This window comes from Lampris incognitus, chromosome 2 (genome assembly GCF_029633865.1).
Source record: "Lampris incognitus isolate fLamInc1 chromosome 2, fLamInc1.hap2, whole genome shotgun sequence".
Classification (NCBI taxonomy): Eukaryota; Metazoa; Chordata; class Actinopteri; order Lampriformes; family Lampridae; genus Lampris; species Lampris incognitus.
Genome location: NC_079212.1, coordinates 53,121,747 through 53,148,541, shown reverse-complemented (window position 1 = coordinate 53,148,541; position 26,795 = coordinate 53,121,747). Strand labels below are relative to the sequence as shown.

Here is a 26,795-nt window from a genome sequence, read left to right as displayed (position 1 = left end):
TGCACACATTCCCCGAATTCAGCTGAATCTCAAGATACAGCCCTTGCCCATTTCCACCGCTACAATTTTTTCACAAAATTGCAAAACCTACTTTTTCGAACTCCTACTAGGCTGTATGTCCGATCTGCATGAAACTTTGCACTTAGAATCTACAGACCCACATAATCAAAACTTAATAAAAGAATTCTGAGATTCCCCCAAAAATGCAAGTTATAAAGAAACAATTACCTCTAGGTTGCAGTCAAAACAGGATGTGTTGCATATCTCAGCAACAATCAATTCGATTAACACAAAATTCTGCTCAGTAGTTTGCCAGGTCTTACTGATGCTCTGTGCACACGTTTGTGCCAATCGCCAACTAGTTGGTGCTTTTTTACAAAATACACAAAACCTACTTTTTCGAACTCCTACCCTGTAATTCGGATCTGTACAAAACGTTGCACATAGAATCATTGGATCCTCCTGATCAAAAATTATAAGAAGTGTCTGCTTGGACAGCAGCTCTGTCCAATGCGAAACTCCCTCCCATGAAGGAAAGGAAAGCCGTGACAGCCCTGAGCATGGATGAAAACATCACTATCCTTCCAGCAGATAAAGGGAGATGCATGGTTATCCTCAACACAACAGACTACCACGCTAAGATCACGTCATTACTCAGCGACACCGACACCTATGAACCTCTGAGACGCGATCCTACTAGTGCTTACAAGAGGAGAATAATAGAGTACCTACAGAAACTACAGAAAGGAGGAACCATCGATCAGATACAATACCACCGTCTCTACCCACAAGATAACATTCCATGCATATATGGACTCCCTAAGATCCATAAAGATGGAACCCCCCTCAGGCCCATCGTCAGTAGCATAAACTCGGTCACGTACAACATTGCCAAACATATATAGCCAACATCTTGACCCCTTTAGTGGGCGAAACACCTCACCATATCCAAAACTCCATTGACTTCGTGGACAAGGTCCAAGGCGTAAAACTAGAACCGGATGAAACCGTGGTATCCTATGACGTGACCTCATTATTCACCTGCATCCCAACCATGGAGGCTTTGGAAACTGTGAGGCAACGTTTGCTACAGGACGACACCTTCCACGATAGGACCAACCTCAGCCCAGACCAGATTTGCCAACTACTGGACCTTTGCCTGAACACTACATATTTCCAATTCAGGGGCCAGTTTTACAGACAGAAACGTGGCTGTGCAATGGGCTCACCAGTATCTCCCATTGTGGCCAACTTATATATGGAAGAGGTAGAACACAGGGCCCTGGACTCCTTCAGAGGAAGACCTCCGAGCCACTGGTTCAGATATGTGGACGACACATGGGTCAAAATCCAAACACAAGAGGTGCAAGTGTTTACCAAACACATCAACTCAGTGGACAAGAACATTAAGTTCACAAGGGAAGACGTAAAGAACAACAGTTTGCCCTTCTTGGACTGTGACGTCCACATTGGGGAAGACAGGAGCCTCCACATTGGGGTTTACAGGAAACCTACACACACAGACCAATATCTACTTTTCGACTCACACCACCCTCTGGAACACAAACTGGGCGTCATCAGAACTCTGCAACACAGAGCTGACAATGTGCCCAGCAGCACTCAGGCCCAACGGGAAGAACACAAACACCTGAGAGGAGCTTTAAAAACCTGCGGCTACCCCAGTTGGACCTTTGTGAAAACTGCAACACATTCCAAAAAGACCAACCGGGTGAGCGATGAGAAAAGGAACAGAAGGAATAACATAGTCATCCCGTATGTTTCTGGGGCCTCCGAGAAACTCAGGAGAATTTTCAACAAACACCGCATCACGGTATACTTCAAACCCAGCAACACACTCCGACAAAGACTGGTTCATCCCAAAGACCGTGTACCACACACCCTGAAAAGCAATCTGGTGTATGCCGTACAATGCAATGAGGATTGCACTGACCTATACTTAGCAGAAACCAAACAACCACTACACAAACGGATGGCCCAACACAGAAGGCCAAACTCCTCAGGACAAGACTCAGCAGTCTATCTACATCTAAAGGAGAAGACACACTCCTTCGAGGACAGCAACGTACACATTTTGGACAGAGAAGATAGATGGTTTGAAAGAGGGGTGAAGGAAGCCATCTATGCGAAACTGGAAAAACCATCCCTCAACAAAGGAGGTGGTCTGTGACACCACATATCTCCCACTTACAATGCCGTCCTTTCATCTCTACCCAAGAGACTCAAGAAGCCTAGCCTCCAAGAACAACAGTTGGTCACTAACGGATCCGACGACTCTCATGACCACTGAATGGAGCACTAACGAAGTCGAAACTAACACCCCCAACGACCGTCACTGCTTAACATCGGATCACAAAGAGCCATGCACATCAATAGCTCTGATAACGACGGGCGTGGCTAAACATCAGAACACAAAAGAGCCACGCATATCAATACCTCTGATAATGACTCCAAAGAGGATAAATATCTGAGTTTCATCACCAGCCAGTCAGACTAGCTTGGTCTAGTCAGAAAGGCACGAACTGATGAAGCCTCTTGGATGAGAGGCGAAACGTCTTCACGGATATATATCAAATCCAGTTGCACTTGATTCAATTCCTTTGGATAACCATGACCTGGATAAATGAGAACATTCACAGACACTATGAAACGGTGTTTCATAAGGTTGAACAATAAACATGGCTTCCAAGTCACTACATGGCACATCTGGAATGACACAAATGATGTAGTTTTTGTGATAGAAGCCAACACCACCATGTTGTTCTTTCTGTAAACCAGAGAAAGTTGTCATGTTACTGTATGATTGAGTCATTATAATGAAATGTCCATCCTAGAATTGCAATATTATTATGTGCAGCATAGTGTTGCAACCACGTTTCTGCAATACAAATGATGCCATCATGCAATATCCTGTGATCATGTTTTAGTTCTGTTATGTTTACATCTGTTAATGTTATGTAAACAGACCTTTAGAGAACATTTTTAACTTGTTATTGGAGCCATTACATTACATTACGTTACAGTCATTTAGTCGACGCTTTTATCCAAAGCAACTTACAATAAGTGTATTTAACATAGGAAATCAGGAGAACTACTAGTCATCAGAGGTCATAAGTGCATCTAACAAGCATCTAAGAGCAAAACCAGTGCTAAAGTAAAAGCGCAAGAAAGAGATAGAAAAAAAGAAAAATGAGTGAATACAGTAAGTGCTAAGAACAAGTAACAGGGTAATAGTTCTTGAAGAGGTGAGTTTTCAACCTGAGCTGAAAGATGGGCAGCGACTCCACTGTCCTGACATCAGTGGGGAGTTCATTCCACCACTGTGGGGCCAGGACAGAAAAGAGCCGTGACTGGGTCGATCAGCAGCAGGGGCCTCTGAGCGACGGACCAACCAGGCGTCCCGAGGCAGCAGAGCAAAGTGGTCGGGTGGGGGTGTAGGGCTTGACCATGGCCTGGAGATAGGAAGGAGCTGTTCCTTTCACTGTCCTGTAGGCTAGCACCAGAGTCTTAAACTGGATGCGAGCAGCTACTGGGAGCCAGTGTAGGGACATGAGAAGGGGAGTTGTGTGGGAGAACTTGGGGCGGTTGAACGAGCTGCAGCTTTCTGAACAAGTTCCAGAGGTCTGATGGCCAATGCTGGGGCGCCAGCAAGGAGGGAGTTGCCGTAGTCCAGCTGAGAGATGACCAGAGCCTGGATGAGCACCTGTGCTGTCTCGTCGGTGAGGAATCGGCGAATCCTCCTGATGTTATAGCCTCAATATATTATTCCATTTTCCTTACATAGAGGTCAATATAACTTTTTGAATATATAGCAGTGGCTTGACTCGAAGATACATCTTAGGATTCACTGGGACACATTATCAGTGATGTTTCCTGAGGTCCTCGAGTGTTTCGGGTCTTTCAACATCATACACCTTCACTCAAGCGACCTAGCCAGGGTTGATCAGGCCCTGGATTCTGTCCCAGCAGCATTGGCCCACAGATCACTCCTTCTGATCCAAAGCCATCTGGAGGCCCTCTCTGCAGCCTCCATGGAAGACTTGATGGCTTTCCTTTTAGCAGCCCTAGTGATGCCAACTAGAGTGTAGACCTTGCACAGTGAGCAATCAGCAAAACCTTTACACCTCACTTTCAATGGACTCACAACTTGCCTTCCAGCCTCTCCTCCGGCACTGATCCACAGCTCCTGATACTTGGACTGCTTCCGCTCATTTGCCTCCTCCATCCGGTCCTCCCAGGGAACCGTCAGCTCTATAAGGAATTGCTGTTTTGAAGAGGCTGACGATAGCACTATGTCTGGCCTCAACGAAGTTGTCATAACATGGTCCGAGAACCTGAGCTGCCCCCCCAAGGCCTACTCACAGCTCCCAGTCTGACGCTGAGATGAGAAGACCAGCTGCTGATCTGGACTGTGACTGAGGCTGCTCACCAGCCCTGACAAAGGCAATGTTCCTCTGTCCGCGGGCTTGCTTGTTGTTGGCCACAGCTTTGGAGATGGCCTCTGTGACTGTCTTCACCACCTGGAGCCTCATGTATCAATCGTTACTATGGGCAAATTTGTGCGTGCACACCCATGGCATTTTTTAGCCCCCAAGTTTGTCTGAAAGTCAGCAGCAAGGCATGACGGTTATTTGTAATTCCTTCCTCCGAACATCTATTGTCTACCTCTTGCAACAAGCACTCCCCCAGGCCTGCAAAGACATCAGTGTTAGCCAACTAGTGTCTAAATTCAGGGGTTACCCAGGTTCTATACTGGTCTCTGAGACAAACGTCAGGGCTAAAAAATCCCATGGGAGTGTATGCACAAATTTGCCCATAGTAACGATGATACATGAGGCCCCCGGTCATGTCGCCAGCAGTAACGGCCCTCCCCCAGGACTGATGGGCAGCTTTGAAAGATCGAATAACACAGTTTTCTAAAGATGTCACTCAACTTCAGGCTACATATGCTTGGCCAAACTAGAATTTATTTTTAAATGACACCACTGCTTTGTCTAAAGTTAAGCCTTGCAATTTATGTATTGTGCAAGCCCAGACTAAAAGTAATGGAAATCAAATCAACTACTTACTTATTCACCAAATATACTTTTTTGGATTACACTGATCCAATTTACCTTTTATACCAAACTTAAACCACAGGAATACAGTACAGCTACTAAACATAATTTCCATAAATTAACAATTACTTTTTGGGTCAAATCACTTTTGTTCGGTATAAATAATTTTAACTTGCCTATTTACATTAAATATTTGATTTTAGGTGTCTACACATTTCCAATACTTTATTTGCCATTTATACATTTTTGCTAGATTAGTACAATAAAAACACACACACACACACACACACACACACAATGAGAGCTTCACCTTCAAACACCTGAAAGTTCACAGAAGATATTGGCCTAATTATCGAAACGTGTACTGTACATGATATATGACTCGTACTGCAGCTGCTTAACCTTGCTCCTCAACATTTTTAAACCCCCTCTTTAAGTTCCCCTATCTGCTGCTCTCAGCTCCCAGCAGGCATCAGGCCTGTGGGCCTCCAGGTCCGACTTGCGTGGACTCTGGGCCGCTGGCTGCAACTTGTGTGGGGGGCTTGGATCCTGTTAATACTATTTTGAAGTGGACAGAGACCCTCATTTTTTGGCAAATCTTTTGAAGTCATTTGGTACACACCAGAGTTTGCATGACGTGTTCAAATTTGTCAATAAAAAAATCATTAAGACCTCACCAAATGATGTAGTTGTGAAAGCCACCTCGAAAACCTTTATGTTTGGACTTGACTCGTAACCAACCCCTAAAGAGCTGATCTGGATTTTGTCTCGCCTTGGGTAGTTTTGACTACAGTTAGTTTCATACACTGCTGAGAGCAGAGTGTTTGTAGAGAGGTAAAAAGCTGAGACCATCACCAGGAGAATTACATAACCATGGCCAAGAGTACTGCATCTCTCATAAAGTCACGTTTTTTTTTGATTAACATTCAATTAATTTTGCAAGCGAGGTATACTCTGTGTTGCATAAATAAACTGAGATTAGAAAGGAGTGAGACTGAGAGAGCATGAGGCAATAGGATGTAAGGTGACAAGGTAGATTTTCTGAGCTGTTTCAGCCATCTCCCAAATATTAACTTCTATCCTCGGGAGGGATGTGAATAAGGGTGCATGCAGCAAGTGCAGAGAGGTGAAAATGAGGCTGCTTCTTCATATTCTACAGTCAGTTACTGCTCTTTTAATTGTTAACTTGTGGCACTGTAACAATCCAGATGACTCCTGATAAATACAGCTTACAGTAAAGTGGCAACTTAGATGTAAGATCAGTAACATGCCTGTCTCATTACAGTGTGATATTTCTGGTTCTATGTAAACTAGTAGGGTTAAATCAGTTGCTCAAAGACACTTCAAACATTACCTCAACACGACTATGGACACTGCTTTCACAACTGAATCACAGGGGGCCAAGGTTGATAAAGTGAGAACAAAAAACTTCCAAATCAGGAACAAATTGTTGTAGATCTAGTGTTATGCCAAAACTTAGCCTTTTACACAGCATGGGTGTAATAAAGCCATCACTGAAGGACGTGAACAAGCCAAACATGTCAGAGAGAGGTTGACTGAGAGAGCACAAATGCCCCCATGATCACGTTGGAAATTAGGGGTGAGGTTTATGGAATGAAAACGGTTTCAAAAATGAGAATTGCCAACCACATCCGAAAGACCAGACTGAGCTCATGTTGACATTTAAACTTCCATCCTCTCTCCATCTGCTTTTCATTCTTCCTAACTTATTGTGGCCTCATCCTCAAAACAGTCGGCTTTTCCTTTTCAGCTGAGGGAAATACCCAAAGGACACACATGGAACTAATCTCCAAATTAGTGAAGAGAAGATGTGGAGGAACGAAGGGGGCATGCAATGTGTCTCAGAGGACAGAGGAGCAGGTGTGTAGCGGTATTATAGTGGTATTAGTGGTATTACACTCACTGGCAACCAACCTCAACAAATCCATCTTACGAGAGCAAAAACATTCTTCATATGCCATCATCTAAAATCCACCCATTACATTTTGTAAACAGACTGATAGGTAGTATGTGTTTCTGTTTGTGTGTGTGTGTGTGTGTGTGGGGGGGGGGCTTTAATTATTTATGGTCAGGGAATTACATTGTTAGTTACATAATACATCTCTCCACTAAGCACTACACTGTAACAAAAGCTTGTGTATTTTATTCATTACTGAAAGGCCTGTTGTGAAAGGTTAAAAGCTGACCCTGTCAGGCAGAGCAGTGAAGTCATGTTTGCATTTTGTTATGGTGATGATGTCTTCCACAGAGGTGAGGTTTAGTTATGTCTTCCAAAGAGGTGAGGTTCATATAGCTATGGTGATTATGTCTTCTACTACACAGTTTATGTTCATTCTGTTATGGTGACAATGTCTACCACATAGCTTAGGTCAGGGGTGGGCAGTCTTATCCAGAAAGGGCCGGTGTGGTTGAAGGTTTTTGTTCCAACCAAGCAGTTACACACCTGTGTCTCCTAATTAGGTTCCTCAGCAATGACTCTACTGGTTGATTAGTGGGATCAGGTGTGTAACTGCTTGGTTGGAACAAAAACCTGCACCCACACCGGCCCTTTCTGGATAAGAATGCCCACCCCTGGTTTAGATTATGGCGATGATGTCTTCCACACAGTTTAGGTTATGATGATGATGTCTTCCACAGAGGTTAGGTTATGGTGATGTCTTCTACAGAGGCAAGGTTGTGGTGATGTCTTGTACAAAGGTGACGTCTTCTACAGAGGTTAGATTATGGCGATGTCTCCCACACAGTTTAGGTTCCTTTTGTTATGGTGATGATGTCTTCCAAACAGTTTAGGTTATGGTGATGATGTCTTCCACACAGGTTAGGTTATGGTGATGTCTTCTACAGAATTCAGGTTATGGTGATATCTTCTACAGAGGTTAGGTTATGGCGAGGTCTTCCAAACAGTTTAGGTTAATTTTGTTATGGTGATGATGTCTTCCACACAGTTTAGGTTATGGTGATGATGTCTTCTACAAAGTTTAGGTTATGGTGATGATGTCTTTCACACAGTTTAGGTTATGATGATCATGTCTTTCATACAGTTTAGGTTATGATGATCATGTCTTCCACACAGTTTAGGTTATGATGATGATGACGCCTTCTACGCAGTTTAGGTTATGGTGATGTCTTCCATAGAGGTAAGGTTCATTTAGTTATGGTGATGATGTCTTCCACACAGTTTAGGTTATGATGATGTCTTCCACAGAGGTGAGGTTCATTTAGTTATGGTGATGATGTCTTCCACACAGTTTAGGTTATGGTGATGATGTCTTCTACACAGTTTAGGTTATGGTGATGATGTCTTTCACACAGTTAAGGCTTTGTTGGTGATGTCTTAAACACAGTTTAGGTTTTGATGATGATGATGATGATGTCTTCCACACAGTTTAGGTTATGATGAAGATATCTTCTATACAGTTTAGGTTAAGGTGCTGATGTCTTCCACACAGTTTAGGTTATGATGATGATGTCTTCCACACAGTTTAGGTTATGATGAAGATATTTTCTATACAGTTTAGGTTAAGGTGCTGATGTCTTCCACACAGTTTAGGTTATGATTATGACGTCTTCCACACAGTTTAGGTTATGGTGATGATTTCTTCAACAGAGGTTGTTATGGTGATGTCTTCTACAGAGGTTATGTTAAGGTGATGTCTTCCACACAGTTTAGGTTCATTTTGTTATGGTGATGATGTCTTCCGCACAGTTTAGGCTATGGTGATGATGTTTTCTACACAGTTTAGTTTATGGTGATGATGTCTTCCACATAGTTTAGGTCATGGTGATGTCTTCCACAGAGGTGAGGTTCATTTAGTTATGGTGATGATGTCTTCCAGACAGTTTAGGTTCATTTTGTTATGGTGACGATGTCTTCCACACAGTTTAGGTTATGATGATGATGTCTTCTACACAGTTAAGTTTATGGTGATGATGTCTTTCACACAGTTTAGGGTATGGTGATGTTTTCCACACAGTTTAGGTTATGGTGATGTCTTCCACAGAGGTGAGGCTCATTTAGTTACGGTGATGATGTCTTCCATCAATGGATTCAAGATAGAACATTGAAAGTATGCGATAGAAGATACGAAGCCAAGGCTCTGAAGTACAGCTCGGAAAAATGCAAGGAGGAATACAGAAAATGTAACAGAGAAGTGAAAGCCGCAATGAGGAAAGATGAGGAGGAATGGATTGATGTCGAAGTATTGATAACAACCTGAGGCACAACAACACTAAAATGGCTTTCCAAACTGTGAAGAAATTAACTACAGAACAAAACGTAAAGATATATGCTATTAACGACGCAAATGGAGAACTGATCTCAGACAAAAAAAGCGATTGCAAAGAGGTGGGCGGAATACTGCAATGATCTTTACAATTGTGACCTCAATGAAAATCAGGAAGTATACAACCAACTGATACTTGATGAGAACAAAGGCGCAGAAGACGAAGATCACATCTTAAGATGCAAAGTTGAAGAAGCCATCAAACATCTGAAAAACGACAAAGCACCAGGAACAGACAATATACCAGCGGAACTAATCAAAAATGGTGGCAACAAAGTTATAGACATCTTACTTAGCATCTGCAACAAAATTTACAGCCTGAAGAAATTGCCTAAGCAGTGGACTACTTCGGTACTAATTCCACTTCCAAAGAAAGGAAACTTGAAAGTATGCAGCAATTACAGGACCATTAGTCTAATCAGCCATGCGAGCAACTTAATGCTCATTTTCAGGAGAACCACACCACAAGTTGAGCAGATTCTTGCAGAAGAACAAGCTGGTTTCAGGTCTGGAAGCAGCACAACCGAGCAAACCTTCAGCTTGATGGTTCTTTGTGAAAAATTTACAGAACATCAACGAGAAGTCCATCACAACTTTATTGATTTTAAGAAAGCATTCGACAGTGTGGCAACAGGCTCTATGGAAAATCATGAGAAAACAACATCAACGAACACCTTGTCCAAGTTATCGAAGCTCTTTATAAAGATTCGAAAAGCACAGTGCTAGTGGACAGCACACTCAGCGACTGGTTCACTACAACAGTAAGAGTGAGATAAGGTTGTTTACTGTCACCGTGCCTTTTCAATGTATTCCTTGAAGAGATCGTCACTAACACTATGGAGGGTTTTGAACCAACTCTCACAATCGGCGGAAGAAAAATCACCAACCTTCGCTTTGCATATGACATAGATCTAATCGCCAGCAATAGGGAAGAACTAGCTGAAATAACCAGAAGACTGGACAAGGCGGCTAAAGACATGGGTATGTTGATCAGTACTCAAAAAAGCAAAATCAGGACAACAAAAGATCGACCGAGGAATGAGACTGAAGAGCAGAACACGGAAATCATTGTTGGAAGTGAAAAACTTGAGGAAGTCACGTCTTTCAAATATCTCGGATCTGTGATTAACGAAGACGGAAAATTGGAAAAATAAATTAGGAGCAGAATCGCCCCTCGCAACAAGCACAATGACCAAGCTCAACACGATCTGGAAAGATAACAAACTTGGAATGAAGTGAAAAATGCAACTGCTCCGCACCATTATAATAGCAACTCTTCTATACGATGCAGAATCCTGGACCCTCACAAAAGCTATGGAGAAAAAAATATAAGTCTTTGAACTTAGAGCATACAGAAGAATGCTGCAAATCCCACACACAGCTCACGTCACCAACATTGAAGTGCTGAACAGAGTTAAGGAAGCTATTGGTCACCATGATAGTTTACTGACAATGGTAAAAAAAAAAAGAAGGAATAAATTAAACTGGTTTGGGCACATTTGCCGAACAGAAAGGACACTTGCAAAGGACATCCTGCAAGGCCTGGTAGAAGGGACTAGGAAGAGATGGAGACCGAGAAAAACCTGGGTAAACAACATTGGAGGATGGCTACAGATGAGCGTAGTTGAGGCGGGGAGAGCTGCGATAGATAGGGAACGGTGGAAGAGACTTGTTGAGGCATCAGCTGTGCTCCTACGATCTCCATAAGTTACGGAACTGATGATGATGTCTTCCACGCAGTTAAGTTTCATTTTGTTATGGTGATGATGTCTTCCACAGAGGTTAGGTTATGGTGATGTCTTCTACGGAGGTGAGGTTATGGTGATGTCTTCTACAGAGGTGAGGTTATAGTGATGTCTTCCGCACAGTTTAGGTTCAGTTTGGTATGGTGATGACATCTTCCACACAGTTTAGGTTATGGTGATGATGTCTTCCATAGAGGTTAGGTTATGGCGATGTCTTCGACAGAGGTTAGGTTATGGTGATTTCCTCTACCGAGTTTTTTTTTTCTTGCCTTTTTGTATCTGTTTAAGTCGGAGAGTATTGCTGGAGTTGTGTGTGGCTGCCACTTCTCCCTCTCGTAGCCCCCCTTCCCATCCACCCCTGTATGTTTGTGTTATGTTTATCTGTTGTCTTGTTTCACCCCGTTTATTGTAAGGCGACTATCAGAAAAGCGCTATATAAGATTGATTTATTATTATTATTACAGAGGTTAGGTTATGGTGTCTTCCACACTGTTTAGGTTATGGTGATGTCTTTCACAGAGGTGAGGTTATGGTGATGTCTTCCACACAGGTGAGGTTCAGAGCAGGAACTTCACACCTTGCATTAAAGCCTCAAGGCGGCTCTACATTTCCCGACTGAAACAGTATTTACCAGCGAAGGCTGTTCAGACGTAAAGACTGGTTTTAACCAACAACTGTTGTTCACACTTGGCGACAGGGGACAGATGGAGGGTTTCACACTGGAAGACTCCCTCACTCCTTGTTCATGCTTGTCTAACATGTTGTGGAATCTCGTGGAAACAAGTCAGGTCGAAAAATAAGATGAAGAAGAAACAGCTCCAAAGAAGAGAGCAAGACAACTGGCAAACTAATGACAAAATCAAGAACGTTGCACACTGAACAAGACACAGCTTGAGACAGCTGCTGCAAATATTGTATACTCTACACATACATTCATACATTCCGCTTCGGGTGTGGGAATATGGCTGCGCAAATTCACATTTGCGGCGGCCTCACCCAGTACCGTCCACGCAGCATCTTTGTCCACGTCTGTGTCTAGGTTTGTCTTCGTCTGATGGCTGGGAGAGCTGGTGCTGGATCCGCTGGAAGAGCGGGGCAGGCTAAGCTAACTGCTAGCCCATGCAGACCCGCAGTTCTGATAACACTAAGGGCGGCCTGGCGGCCTCACCTGGTATTGACTGTGGTATTTTTGATGTCGTCGTGAGGAGTGCGGAGAGGTGTGCCTAGGGTGTCTGGCTGGGAGAGCTGTCACTGGATCGGCTGGGAGAGCTTGGTCTGCTTCATCCGGTGGGCCCGGGGACCATGGCCCTAACTGGAGCTGCTCCCGAGGAGGAAACGCTGAGGGCGATCTGACAGGACGTGGAAGCGTGGCGGGGTAAGCTAACTGCCTGCCCATGCAGACCGGCAGTTCTGACAGTCATCCTGGCTGGCGTTGGTCCCCTTGGACAGTGATTTTTTTTGGTTTAGTATATGTGTTAGTTTGGATATCTGTGTTCTTATAGTTTTTGGATGTTTTTGTCTTTGTGTTGTACTTCTGTGGGCTGGGGGAAACGGCATTTCATTTCATGTACGCAAATTCATGAAGGAAAATGACAGTGTTCCTGATAAATATTGTATACTCTATATAAGAGTAAGGACCGCTACTATAGCCATTGTCTTGACCTCTGTCACTAAATGTTTTTCCTTGTGTGTAGGTAGAATTCATGCTGATCATAGCCTACACATTCTGTTTATGTTCCAAAGCTTCAATCCTCTGACTCATTCACACTACGTGGGGGGAATCTTAAATAGAGACCTTTCACAGTACAGGATAATCTTCTGGATTATCAGTCCCCTGTGGCTTCAGACATCCCAACGTGAGAATTGGCTTGATTTCATCACGTGTAGCACTGCCTTTAAACAAGTTAATTATGGGATGTTTACCAGGACTTCTAATGTACATCAAAAAAAAAAAAAGGGGGGGGGTGCAGTGTTAGTCAAAAAATAAAGATGCTGTCACTCACCTGCTGGGCCAGAGAGAAGAGGTCCTGATGCAGGGCGAGCACGGCTCTGTAGAAGGCCCCGTCGTGTGTGTCTCTGGGAATCATACAGGTGTACTCTTCCATGCTGTCCCAGTGTCCTGGACACACACCATTCCAGTGTGGATGAGCACATATATTGGCTTGCACAATAAGCTGTACATAACGACTTACATTCTGTCAATCTATCTAATCAAAAGATGATGGCAGGTCTTTACTACATGTTACTATGTTTATGTTCTTTAACATATTTATCTTTCTATAACACATCATGGTAAGTTATCATTTGGACTACATGCCATTCCCATCTGGACGAGCTGGAATCTGGCTAGAGGTTAATCTTGTCATTAGTGCTTGGCCTCAGTTGCACGGTATCGGGGGGGGGGCTAATCCTCCCTGCAGAAGTGTATGATGTGTGAGATATTGAAAAATATTTGTTTTTGACTCCGCTTTTACTCCACTGGCTGTCTTGTCACTTAACGAGGAGCATCTGACAGTATACAACCCAATAAGTACCTGGGATTTTCATTAGTGATACCAGCTGTTAATTATACCCGTTTTACTCAGATATGAAGTATGGAAGATGTGAGCAGTTACCTAAACCCCAGGCTGCAGCAGCAGCCATTCGGGCCATCTTTGCCTGAGTCTCCTCGTTCACCAGTGTCCACTCCTCACAGCACTGCTGGTGCAACTGGCCCCTGGGACACGGGGACAACACACATGCTTAAGATAGCAAAGCCTTGAACACTGCTAATGCAATTTGAATCCAACAAAGAGAGATTACGTCTTGAGAATAGCCTTTGTGTTTAAAAAAACAACAACAGTAAAACACGTTCTCCTACAACTACGAAAACATTAACAATCATTATACATGAGAAGATGTTAATATTTTCCATTTTCTGCATCAAACGGCATTTGATGAACTCATTCACCAGTATTGCCCACAGCACTGGCAGGGGATGAGAAAGAAATTGACTGACATCTATTTATTTATTTATACATACAACTAGACATTTTAAACCTGAATAACATCCCACAGCTGTCGATGTCAAAAATTCCAGCAAACACATGCAAGTTTGTGCAGGTTCAGTCACATCTTATTAAGACTACTTCCTCATTAACAACCAGGACTAGCTGAAGCTCTTGCTCTGTGTTTCATAAAGTGTTTAGCATTTCATAAAAAACAACACCGAACAAGCCCAGACCTGAAAAATTCACAGAAATACATAAAAAGAGAGACACACAGAGAAAGACAAACTGAGACAGAGGAGACTGAGAAGTTTGAAATTGGGAGTCTGCAGAGTGAAGTCATTCCCTAGCTGTCCAGCCATTGTGTAATATATGTATACTATATGAATACTATATGGAAGCTAAGTGCATTGGTTCATGTGAGCTAATCCTGTGGAAAAATGTAAGTGTTACCACATGACTCAGGACTATCACTCCTGTAATTGGAATATCACCTGAAAAGATCTTAAAATGCTTACTGAGTGACTTGCGGGTCATATTTCTTTACTTTTTAATTGAAAAGAGTTTTGCAGATTACAATATGTGCATATGCTACATCAATTCAAGGGTAAATTGAAATGATAACAAGGGATGCACAATGATATTGGCATGACATCAGTATCAGCCGATAAAAACTCAAGTTAATTATCGACATCAGCAGATATGATAATTTCTGCAAATGTGCCTGGCCGATAGGCCGATGTGTTAACTATGCGCATGCAACGATGCTGAATATTTATTATGAGCATCAGCAACAAGCTTCAACATATCAGCTGTATGGAAGTATTTTGAAGTATCTGAAACTGAAAACAAAATTGCTATTTGCAATGCTTCTGAAGCATCAGTGCTGTGAGGAGGGGTAAAACCACACTCTAATGCTGGGATCAGACTACATGATTTCAGCCCAATTTTGCCCCAATTTTGTCGTCAACAACTAATTTCCAGTGTCAGACCCCATTATGAATGTTGGGGAGGACCAATGGGCGTCTTTACCCCGTGTAGTGTGATATAAGCTATAAGTGTGATATATGTATGTATGTATGTATGTATGTATGTATGTATGTATGTATGTGTGTGTGTGTATATATATATATATATATATATATATATATATATATATATGAAAGCTGGTGGCACGGTGGCGCAGTGGTTAGCGCTGTCACCTCACAGCAAACCCTGGGGTTGTACAACCTTGGGGGTCATCCCAGGTTGTCCTCTGTGTGGAGTTTGCATGTTCTCCCTGTGTCAGCGGTGGGTTTTCTCCGGGTGCTCCGGTCTCCCCCACCATCAGAAAGACATGCATGTTAGGGCTCTGTGCCCTTGACCGAGGCATGGCAAGATGAACTGGAGCTGGTCCCTATGTTTTGCATGGTGGCTGCCCACTGCTCCTAGCTACACAACTAGGATGGGTTAAATGCAGAGGGGAATTTCCCTACAGGGATCATTAAAGTATATCAAATCAAATCATATCATAATCAAAAAACAGCGATGTGACATTGGCCTAATCTGACATCTCCTACAAGGTGTTCCTTGAGGCTGACCAATAGGATGACGGAGTGCTCTCTGTCGCACTTAAGTAAACATGGCAAAGATGCCGTTGCTGCTGTCAGGTGGAACCACAAAACTGAGGAAAGATTTGTTGAACAGCGGCAACAATACCCCTGTCTTTTTGACATTTACGTGAGGGAAGACTAAGACAGATTCAGAAAAGATAAGGTAAACGTTGGTGAGAAATAGCAGCGGCACTTCAGCATCCCAGTGAGTGGTTTGTTAAACTGTGCTAGGTTATCATTCCCCAGTAGTACTAGCCGCAACAGCATCCACAGTCCTTTTTTTAATTTGTTTCGAAACACAAGACCGCCAGCATCACACCTAGTGTTTCTGTAGCCATGACTGATAATTTCTTGACCCTCCTCCCTGACGAACCATGAACTCGCACAAGATTATGAAAGGCAGCATACGATGATTGAGCGGGGTCATACTTGTAGTGTTGCCAGTCTCCGGCCAAGATGCAGCAAGAATTCATGGCAATAAAATTGCCTGATCTGACATGGTGACCACTGTGAAAGACAAAATATCCTGTAGTCTGATCCTATCTTAACGCTACCAATCTAATGATGCATCTTATCTTATGAGCCGTCATCCTGAACACCAGGCAAGAAAAAACTGCCAGTAAAAATCTGTCAGCAGCCTCTACTTCAGTCATTTGACAAAGCTAAGAAGTATAGCAGCAACCACCCATAGGTAAAAGCCCTTAACAACAAAATCATTGAATTCACTGCTCTTGATAACCAGCCTTTCAGTGTGGTGGAAGATGTGGGCTTCCACAGGCTTATGAACTTATAGAGCCAAGGTACGCTATGCCTAGCTGACATTACTTTTCAGATATGGCCTTACCTGAACTGCAAAGTGTTGTCTCCAATCACACAGAGAAGCTACTCACTGGTGAAACTCATATTAGCTTTACCACGGACATCTGGACATCGAGTGTACGTTCTGTCAGCATGTTGAGCCTCACTGCCCAGTGGATTGACAAGGACTTCATGTGTACATATCAGTATCGATGTTGGCAATTGGCCAAAAGGAGTTTGAGGGGGCACCCAGTGGCTGTCCTGGTAGAGCACGTACCATATAAGGCTGAGTCCTTACTGCAGCGGCCTGGGTTCGAATCCGTCCCGGGCCCTTTGCCTCACGTCATCCCCGCTCTCCCCTGCCTTTCCTGTCTCTCAACTATTTGGTCTTTTCTGTCCACGGCTGACACAGAGACTCTAACACATGCATTTGTTTCATCCAGACTTGACTATTGTATTGTTCTGTTTTCAAGTGTGTCACATTCTAGTACAAAAATCTTGGCTGCGCGAATTTGCATTTGTAGCAGCCTCACCCAGTGCCGGTGTTGGAAGATGGCGGCGCAAATTCATATTTGCGGTGGCCTCACCCAGTACCATCCATGCAGTGTCTTTGTCCATGTCTGCGTTTAAATTTTGTCTTCTTCCTTTGATGGCTGGGAGAGCAGGCGCTGGATCCGCTGGGAGAGCGGGGCAGGCTAAGCTAACTGCTAGCCCATGCAGACCGGCAGTTCAAATAATACCGAGGACGGTCTGGCGGAGGCCTCACCTGGCGTTGACTGTGGTGTTTTTGATGTCATCGTGAGGAGTGCGGTTAGGTGTGTCGAGGGTGTCTGGCTGGGAGAGCTTGGTATGCTTCGTCCGGTGGGCCCAGGGACCACGGCCCCTGGCTGGAGCTGCGCCCGAGGAGGAAACGCCGATGGCGGTCTGACAGGACGCGGAAGCGGGGCAGGCTAAGCTAACTGCTAACCCATGCAGACCGGCAGTTCCGACAGTCATCCTGGCTGGCGTTCGTTCTAGGGTGGCACGATATTAGGAAAACATGCGATATGTGATAACATTGACTATTGCGATGACGATATGACTCATGATAAATTACTGAAAAAATGCACTTGGCTACAGCCGCTATATTAACAATGAACAAATACCACCAAATTGGTTGCATGGCAACACAGTTTCTTCATCACTTTAACAGAACATCTAGGCCTATTTAAAGCAGTTACTAGGAGTTTAGATTAGACATGATTAGGTAACAGTCTCAATTTAAAACTGATGTCTTACCAGTTTTGCCCAGTGAGTAACTAATGTTAGAATTTTATTTTTTTAATTAAATTTTATTGTTACTGAGGTGGAATGAGCCAAGCGACACTACCGCCTTTTTTCCAGAGGGGGCAACAAAGACAACACAAACTTCTAGTAGCATGCAGTGTGAATACATGGCACGTGCATATACCATTTATCACAGTTCAAGCAGTCTTTTGCGATATGTATATCACGCATGTTGATATCGCGATGAAGGTACATTTTCGATATATTGAGCAGCCCTAATTCATTCCATTGGACAGCGATTTTTTTTTGTTTAGTTTGGATATGTGTTAGTTTGGATATGTGTGTTCTTGTAGTTTTTGGATGTATTTTTGTCTGTGTTGTACTGCTGTGGGCTGGGGTAAATGGCATTTCGTTTCATTTCATGTACACAAGTGCATGAAGTGAAACGACAAATAAAGTGTTCCCGATCCCTGATTCAGATGGTTCAGAATGCTGCAGCTAGAATCCGAACTAAAACTAGGAAATTTGACCATATTACACCAATTTTTGCCTCCTTTCATTGGCTTCCTATCCATGTTAGATCAGACTTCAAGGTGCTTCTGCTGATTTATAAAATCTTAAATGGTCTTGCCCCATCTTACCTGTCTGATCTCCTTAAACCGTACATGCCACCCAGAGGTCTTCACTCTTAAAATACAGGACTCCTGTGTGTACCCAAAGTTAAAAAGAAGTCAGCTGGTGGCAGGGCCTTTTCCTATTGAACCTCGTTCTTGTGGAATAACCTGCCTGCTGCCATCAGACCATCAGAGTATGTTGAGTTCTTTAAATCCAAACTTAAAACTCATCTTTTTGCCTTAGCCTACTATTAGTTGCCTTTAAGTTGAGTGCTTCACAACCTGGACTGCATGGTGGGTCAGTTTCTGTCTCAGTGAATTTACCAACCACTGTTCTGCCAACCAGATTATAGATTATAGTTTATAGAGTATAGATTATGACTATTGCAAACTGTTCTCTTCTCTCACATGTCTTTTCTCTCTCTCTGAATGATGTCTTCTCCCTTTTCTTCTTGTGTGTGTGTGTGTGTGTGTGAGAGAATGGTGTGATGTGAGTCTCCCTTGTGTGCACGCGCAGTCTGTAATCCTCCCAAGTCTCCATGGTGATGGTGGTCACCACCTGGACGCTGCTTGGCATCCCCCTCAGCACATTTCATTTTTATATATCTGATAAATCCATATAATTTTGTTATCCTGTTTTAATGTTATATCTTTCTCTCACTAAGATGTGTGACCAATGTGTGTGAGTGTTTTTTTTTTTTTTTTTTTTTAATATGGTGATGGTGGTCACGTGGCTCAGGTCCTGGGCTGTTCCGGTGGTGTCTGGACACTGCTTGGCATCCTCATCATCATATTCTTCATATATCTTTTAATTCCATTATCCTCTTTCAATGCTGTATTGTGTAAATTGTGTAAACACAACATCATTGCACGTTGTGCGTCTTAGGAGAGAGATCCTCCTCTGTTGCTCTCCCTGAGGTTTCTTCCTGTTTTTTCTCCCTGTTAAAGGTTTTTTTTAGGGAGTTATTCCTTATGTTGTGTTGCTGTAAAGTCCCTTGAGGGAAACGTGTAATTTGTGATGTTGGGCTACACAAATAAAATTGACTTGACTATCACTATGAAATCAAGGCAGAAAATGCCACAAAAAAAAGAGTTTGAAAATATTAGCATATCGGCAAAAATTCCAATATTGTGCATTCTTAATAATAACATACCACAATGGGATACATTTTCTCCATGCCTTTTTGAGTAATACCTACAGGTGAATTGTCATAAAATGACACATCAATTTCTGGAATAATATAAATGGGTCTCAAATGTCAGCATACTAAGTTTGGATGGTTAAAAAACGGTCACTGCACTATGATAATTTCTCCCATGAGTCAGGGATTTGCACAAATTAAGAAGCAATGCAGAAATCCCCTTTCCCTAGACTGGAAACAAGTTTACCTAGAAAGTTGGCAGTCTCTGACTCAAGAAAGGGTCAATTGTTCTGACTTCTAGCTTTCCCATTCACACAAAGTCACCTACCCTCATAAAATCCCTCATCACTTGAGTCATTTCCCTGTAAAACGGATCATACTGTGTATGCAACCATGGCAGTCACTTCGGATTACATAAGCAAACTAATGCTTATTTTGTACTGAGCTGGCCAGACACGGAATGATTCCCCATTCCACTAAAACAGCTCTACTAAAAGCCTTTGAACTGTGCCATACGGAATGTAGCATAGATGATTGTGCAATGGCTGGGATGTCGGGGGGTAGTTAACAATGGCTGGGATGTGGGGGGGGTGGGGGGTAGTTAACAATGGCTGGGGTGTGGGGGCTGGGGCGGTAGTTAACAATGACTGGGGTGTGGGGGGTTGGGGAGGTAGTTCACAAGATCTTAGGTGGCTTTGCAGTTAGGTTTCATTGAGCTTTAGAGTTGCAGAACCTATAACTGGTTTGAATATTTTCTTACATTTCACAGTCAAATTACCTTAGTTGCCTTTTAGGAATTGTATTTCCTCTCTTTTCTGCCAAGTCATTAGAAAAAAAATGAATGTAAGCTCTCATTAGTGACTGGCTGCCAAGACCAGAGACCAATACAAACACAATGGAACAGTATGTTAAATAGAACAGGCTGCAATGGAAACTAAAGTGTCTAATCTGCTGTAAATCACCTCACTTCATGGCACTTTATAAAAGGCCTGAAAGATTATAGATTCATAACAAGACTGAAAGATTACAGATAAAATTATCTGGAATCTTTCAGGCTTGTTTCTGGGGATGAGTAGCTGATTTGACATTATACACGTTTTGCAATTCTTGTGGGATAAAATATTTGGAAATCAACAAAATACATTTACCAAAAAAAAATAAATATATCATCACCGGCATTTCTCTTACCTTTGTGATAATGAAGAGCCGCCTTCTAATCCCCCCCATCAGTGAAATGTGAAAATGAATGTTCTCTTTTAAAAATTTTTTTTTTTTTAACATTTTTCCTCCTTTATTTCCATTTGTATCCGGCCAATTACTCCCCCCATTCCAAGCCGTCCCGGTCACTGCTCCACCTCCTCTTCGGATCCGGGGAGGGCTGCAGACTACCACATGCCTCCCCGATACATGTGGAGTCGCCAGCCGCTTCTTTTCACCTGACAGTGAGAAGTTTCACCAGGGGGATGTAGTGTGTGAGAGGATCATGCTGTTCCCCCCAGTTCCCCCCTTCCCCCCCGGAAAAGGGGCCCAACAGACCAGAGGAGGTGCTCGTGCAGCGATCAGGACACATAGCCATATCCGGCTTCCCACCCGCAGACACGGCTAATTGTGTCTCTAGGGATGCCCGACCAAGTAGGAGGTAACACGGGGATTCGAATCGGCGATCCCTGTGTTGGTAGGCAACGGAATAGATGGCTACGTCACCTGGACGCCCCATAGTTTCCTTTTCAGCAAAAAGGAAAACATATACGTATGTGCAACAAAAGCTAATTTCTATTCCATAGAATTACAGGCTTTCAAAAGAATAACGTTACTCTCGGTTTCTTATGTGACGCTGTGTTATGACACAGTGTCGCAAATATCCATGCAGGAGAGCTGCAGTACTGTTGACAGCGCTGATGTCACATACTATCTCGTATTTTGGTGCTGACCATGGATGACTTATAGTGACAACAACATGCCATGTTTTAAGTTCACAACAACATGCCATGTTTCAAGATCTGCATTGGTTTTCTCTAAAGCTGTCTTTACATTCTAGTTTCAGCGAGTTGAATGGTGAGTCATTGTGGGACAAGACTCGTTGAATCTTCATACTGCATGCTTTTTAAAGAACATAACATTGTTGGGTGAAAACCAAATATCTGCAAATTTGGCCATTTTCTTTTCATTACAAAAAGTATATTTTGAACTGACAATTACATTCTTTCAGTGTTATTTATGAAAAATGTCATATCGTTCTAAGAGCGAACAGTAATTCAAATGATATGGGAGAAAATCAAGCCTGTGTTTAACCCTGCATCTGTATTCAGGAACTAAAGTCTCACTGCTCCCAGTAGGCCCAGACCAATTAGGGGAGCTCTCTGTGACAAGGTGGTCCTACTTCCTTGTCAATCATTCCCATGTACAGCTTTTCTGCCATGCTTCCTCTGGTCAGTTTTCATGTCACTACAGCTCTCAGAGCTGTGGATAGACCAAACTGCATTCATCTTAAATACTTCAGCTTTAAGAACAGAAGTGCTTCACTCTGTCAACGAGGCTAACTAAGTCTTTGTTCAGACTGCAGGCAAATTGGATGTTTCTCAAATGAGATCTTTAGGATAGACTGTCTGCACTGTTATTTACAAGTGATCAGATCGGATTTGTGTGTCCAGACATCAACAACCTATCTGCATGTATTGCTGTGGTAACAACGCAGGCGTGAGTAACTATGTATGCTGGTGATGATGATGATGACGCTGGTGATGCGGTTTACCAATGTGGAAGGATGAGAAATGGAGATTCATCATCTTGCCCTAAAAAACAATCGCACTGAAAAGTCATGGTGCTGAACTCCTCTGTTGCACTAGACGAGCTCAGCAGGAGGAGCCTGGTATACACTGAAAAGTCATGGTGCTGAACTCTGTTGCACTAGACGTGCTCAGCAGGAGGAGGCTGGTATACACTGAAAAGTCATGGTGCTGAACTCCTCTGTTGCACTAGACATGCTCAGCAGGAGGAGGCTGGTATACACTGAAAAGTCATGGTGCTGAACTCCTCTGTTGCACTAGACGTGCTCAGCAGGAGGAGCCTGGTATACACTGAAAAATCATGGTGCTGACTTCCTCTGTTGCACTAGACGTGCTCAGCAGGAGGAGGCTGGTATACACTGAAAAGTCATGGTGCTGAACTCCTCTGTTGCACTAGACCTGCTCAGCAGGAGGAGGCTGGTATACACTGAAAAGTCATGGTGCTGAACTCCTCTGTTGCACCAGACAAGCTCAGCAGGAGGAGGCTGGTATACACTGAAAAGTCATGGTGCTGAACTCCTCTGTTGCACCAGAAGAGCTCAGCAGGAGGAGCCTGGTATACACTGAAAAGTCATGGTGCTGAACTCCTCTGTTGCACTAGACATGCTCAGCAAGAGGAGGCTAGTATACAACGGAGGAGAGTGGTATACATTGTGATGTTCTGTGCTGCAGTCACGCTGGGCTTCACTGTGCAGCGAGTGGAAGCATCTGTAGAAATGTGACTGGAATCATATTTCAATGCACCTCCAAATGTGATTTAGATCCGATTTACAAAAATTACACGTCATGTAGTTTTTTTGATGTTATGACTTTCTAAAATAAATCTCAATACAATCTGGCTATGCCAAAAAACAAATTTGGGCTGGCAGTCTGACCAAGGTTTAAGCGATTTGAATATATATATACACTTACCGGCCACTTTTTAGGCACACCTGTCCAACTGCTCGTTAACGCAAATTTCTAATCAGCCAATCACATGGCAGCAACTCAATGCATTTAGGCATGTAGACATGGTCAAGACGATCTGCTGCAGTTCAAACCGAGCATCAGAATGGGGAAGAAAGGTGATTTAAGTGACTTTGAACGTGGCATGGTTGTTGGTGCCACACGGGCTGGTCTGAGTATTTCAGAAACTGCTGATATACTGGGATTTTCACGCACAACCATCTCTAGGGTTTACAGAGAATGGTCCGAAAAAGAGAAAATATCCAGTGAGCGGCAGTTCTGTGGGCGAAAATGCCTTGTTGATACCAGAGGTCAGAGGAGAATGGCCAGACTGGTTCGAGCTGATAGAAAGGCAACAGTAACTCAAATAACCACTCATTACAACTGAGGTATGCAGAAGAGCATCTCTGAATGCACAACACGTCGAACCTTGAGGCAGATGGGCTACAGCAGCAGAAGACCACACCGGGTGCCCCTCTTGTCAGCTAAGAACAGGAAACTGAGGCTACAATTCGCACAGGCTCACCAAAATTGGACAATAGAAGATTGGAAAAACGTTGCCTGGTCTGATGAGTCTCGATTTCTGCTGCGACATTCGGATGGTAGGGTCAGAATTTGGCGTCAACAACATGAAAGCATGGATCCATCCTGCCTTGTATCAACTGTTCAGGCTGGTGGTGGTGGTGTAATGGTGTGGGGGATATTTTCTTGGCACACTTTGGGCCCCTTAGTACCAATTGAGCATCGTGTCAACGCCACAGCCTACCTGAGTATTGTTGCTGACCATGTCCATCCCTTTATGACCAGTGTTCCCATCTTCTGATGGCTACTTCCAGCAGGATAACGTGCCATGTCATAAAGCTCGAATCATCTCAGACTGGTTTCTTGAACATGACAGTGAGTTCACTGTACTCAAATGGCCTCCACAGTCACCAGATCTCAATCCAATAGAGCACCTTTGGGATGTGGTGGACCGGGAGATTCGCATCATGGATGTGCAGCCGACAAATCTGCAGCAACTGCGTGATGCTATCATGTCAATATGGACCAAACTCTCTGAGGAATGTTTCCAGTACCTTGTTGAATCTATGCCACGAAGGATTAAGGCAGTTCTGAAGGCAAAAGGGGGTCCAACCCGGTACTAGCAAGGTGTACCTAATAAAGTGGCCAGTGAGTGTATATATACACCATCAATGGCGTTGATAAAAGTGCTCAACAAATGAGGAGCAGAATATAAAGGTAGATGTAGGAAAAAAAGACTGGCAGCTGGTGAGTGCGCGACGCACATAACAAGCTTGTACTGAAATGCATTAGTTTTTTCCCCTACATCTTATATATATATATATATATATATATATATATATATATATATATATATATATATATATATACACTACCGTTCAAAAGTTTGGGATCACATTCAAATGTCCATATTTTTGAAGGAAAAGCACGGTACTTTTCAATGAAGATAACTTTAAACTAGTCTTAACTTTAAAGAAATACACTCTATACATTGCTAATGTGGTAAATGACTATTCTAGCTGCAAATGTCTGGTTTTTGGTGCAATATCTACATAGGTGTATAGAGGCCCATTTCAAGCAACTATCACTCCAGTGTTCTAATGGTACAATGTGTTTGCTCATTGGCTCAGAAGGCTAATTGATGATTAGAAAACCCTTGTGCAATCATGTTCACACATCTGAAAACAGTTTAGCTCGTTACAGAAGCTACAAAACTGACCTTCCTTTGAGCAGATTGAGTTTCTGGAGCATCACATTTGTGGGGTCAATTAAACACTCAAAATGGCCAGAAAAAGAGAACTTTCATCTGAAACTCGACAGTCTATTCTTGTTCTTAGAAATGAAGGCTATTCCATGCGAGAAATTGCTAAGAAATTGAAGATTTCCTACACCGGTGTGTACTACTCCCTTCAGAGGACAGCACAAACAGGCTCTAACCAGAGTAGAAAAAGAAGTGGGAGGCCGCGTTGCACAACTGAGCAAGAAGATAAGTACATTAGAGTCTCTAGTTTGAGAAACAGATGCCTCACAGGTCCCCAACTGGCATCTTCATTAAATAGTACCCGCAAAACACCAGTGTCAACATCTACAGTGAAGAGGCGGCTGCGGGATTCTGGGCTTCAGGGCAGAGTGGCAAAGAAAAAGCCATATCTGAGACTGACCAATAAAAGAAAAAGATTAAGATGGGCAAAAGAACACAGACATTGGACAGAGGAAGACTGGAAAAAAGTGTTGTGGACGGATGAATCCAAGTTTGAGGTGTTTGGATCACAAAGAAGAACGTTTGTGAGACGCAGAACAAATGAAAAGATGCTGGAAGAATGCCTGACGCCATCTGTTAAGCATGGTGGAGGTAATGTGATGGTCTGGGGTTGCTTTGGTGCTGGTAAGGTGGGAGATTTGTACAGGGTAAAAGGGATTCTGAATAAGGAAGGCTATCACTCCATTTTGCAACGCCATGCCATACCCAGTGGACAGCGCTTGATTGGAGCCAATTTCATCCTACAACAGGACAATGACCCTAAACACACCTCCAAATTGTGCAAGAACTATTTAGAGCAGAAGCAGGCAGCTGGTATTCTATCGGTAATGGAGTGGCCAGCGCAGTCACCAGATCTGAACCCCATTGAGCTGTTGTGGGAGCAGCTTGACCGTATGGTACGCAAGAAGTGCCCATCCAACCAATCCAACTTGTGGGAGCTGCTTCTGGAAGCGTGGGGTGCAATTTCTCCAGATTACCTCAACAAATTAACAGCTAGAATGCCAAAGGTCTGCAATGCTGTAATTGCTGCAAATGGAGGATTCTTTGACGAAAGCAAAGTTTGATGTAAAAAAAATCTTATTTCAAATACAAATCATTATTTCTAACCTTGTCAATGTCTTGACTCTATTTTCTATTCATTTCACAACATATGGTGGTGAATAAGTGTGACTTTTCATGGAAAACACAAAATTGTTTGGGTGATCCCAAACTTTTGAACGGTAGTGTATATATATATATATATATATATATATATATATATATATATATATATATATATATATATATATATATCAACATCAACAGACAGGAAAAAAGGGTTTAAAAAAAATCTGATTTTTCCCTTTTTTCTCCCAATTTAGTGGCCAATCGATCCCTATTTTAGTTCAAACACCACCCTCGTACTGCATGCGTTCGCCAACTGCATCTCTCCGGCCGGCAGTCTCGAAGGAGCTGCCTCCCCACTTTCGTGACAAGGTGAATCCAGGCCGAACCACTGCTTTTTCCCACACACACAGAGACGCATTCATGTGACGAACACAAGCCGACTCCGCCCCCCTCCCGAAGACAGCGTTGCCCATAACTGCTGGTTCACTGAGTCCGGCCATAGTCGGTCTGACGAGAGCGGGGCGCGAACCCTGGTCCCCAGTGGGCAACTGCATCGACACAAAGCCGATGCTTAGACTGCTACACCACCGCGGACCCCGGAAAAAAATAGTTTTAATGCATAGCAGTACAGGCCTGTTTCGTGCGTTGTGC

The 26,795-nt window shown here is 43.3% G+C and overlaps 1 protein-coding gene across 1 annotated transcript in view; it reads right to left on the bottom strand.

The window, feature by feature from the left end:
- The window catches only part of mtor (mechanistic target of rapamycin kinase), a 400,677-nt gene that overhangs the window by 111,862 nt on the left and 262,020 nt on the right, over positions 1–26,795 (bottom strand). The window contains exons 31-32 of the mRNA XM_056274929.1: positions 13,740–13,840; positions 13,128–13,243 (exon numbers count right to left, since the gene is read on the bottom strand). Coding sequence (XP_056130904.1) covers positions 13,128–13,243; positions 13,740–13,840 — 217 coding nt within the window. The remainder of the gene's footprint in view (positions 1–13,127; positions 13,244–13,739; positions 13,841–26,795) is intronic.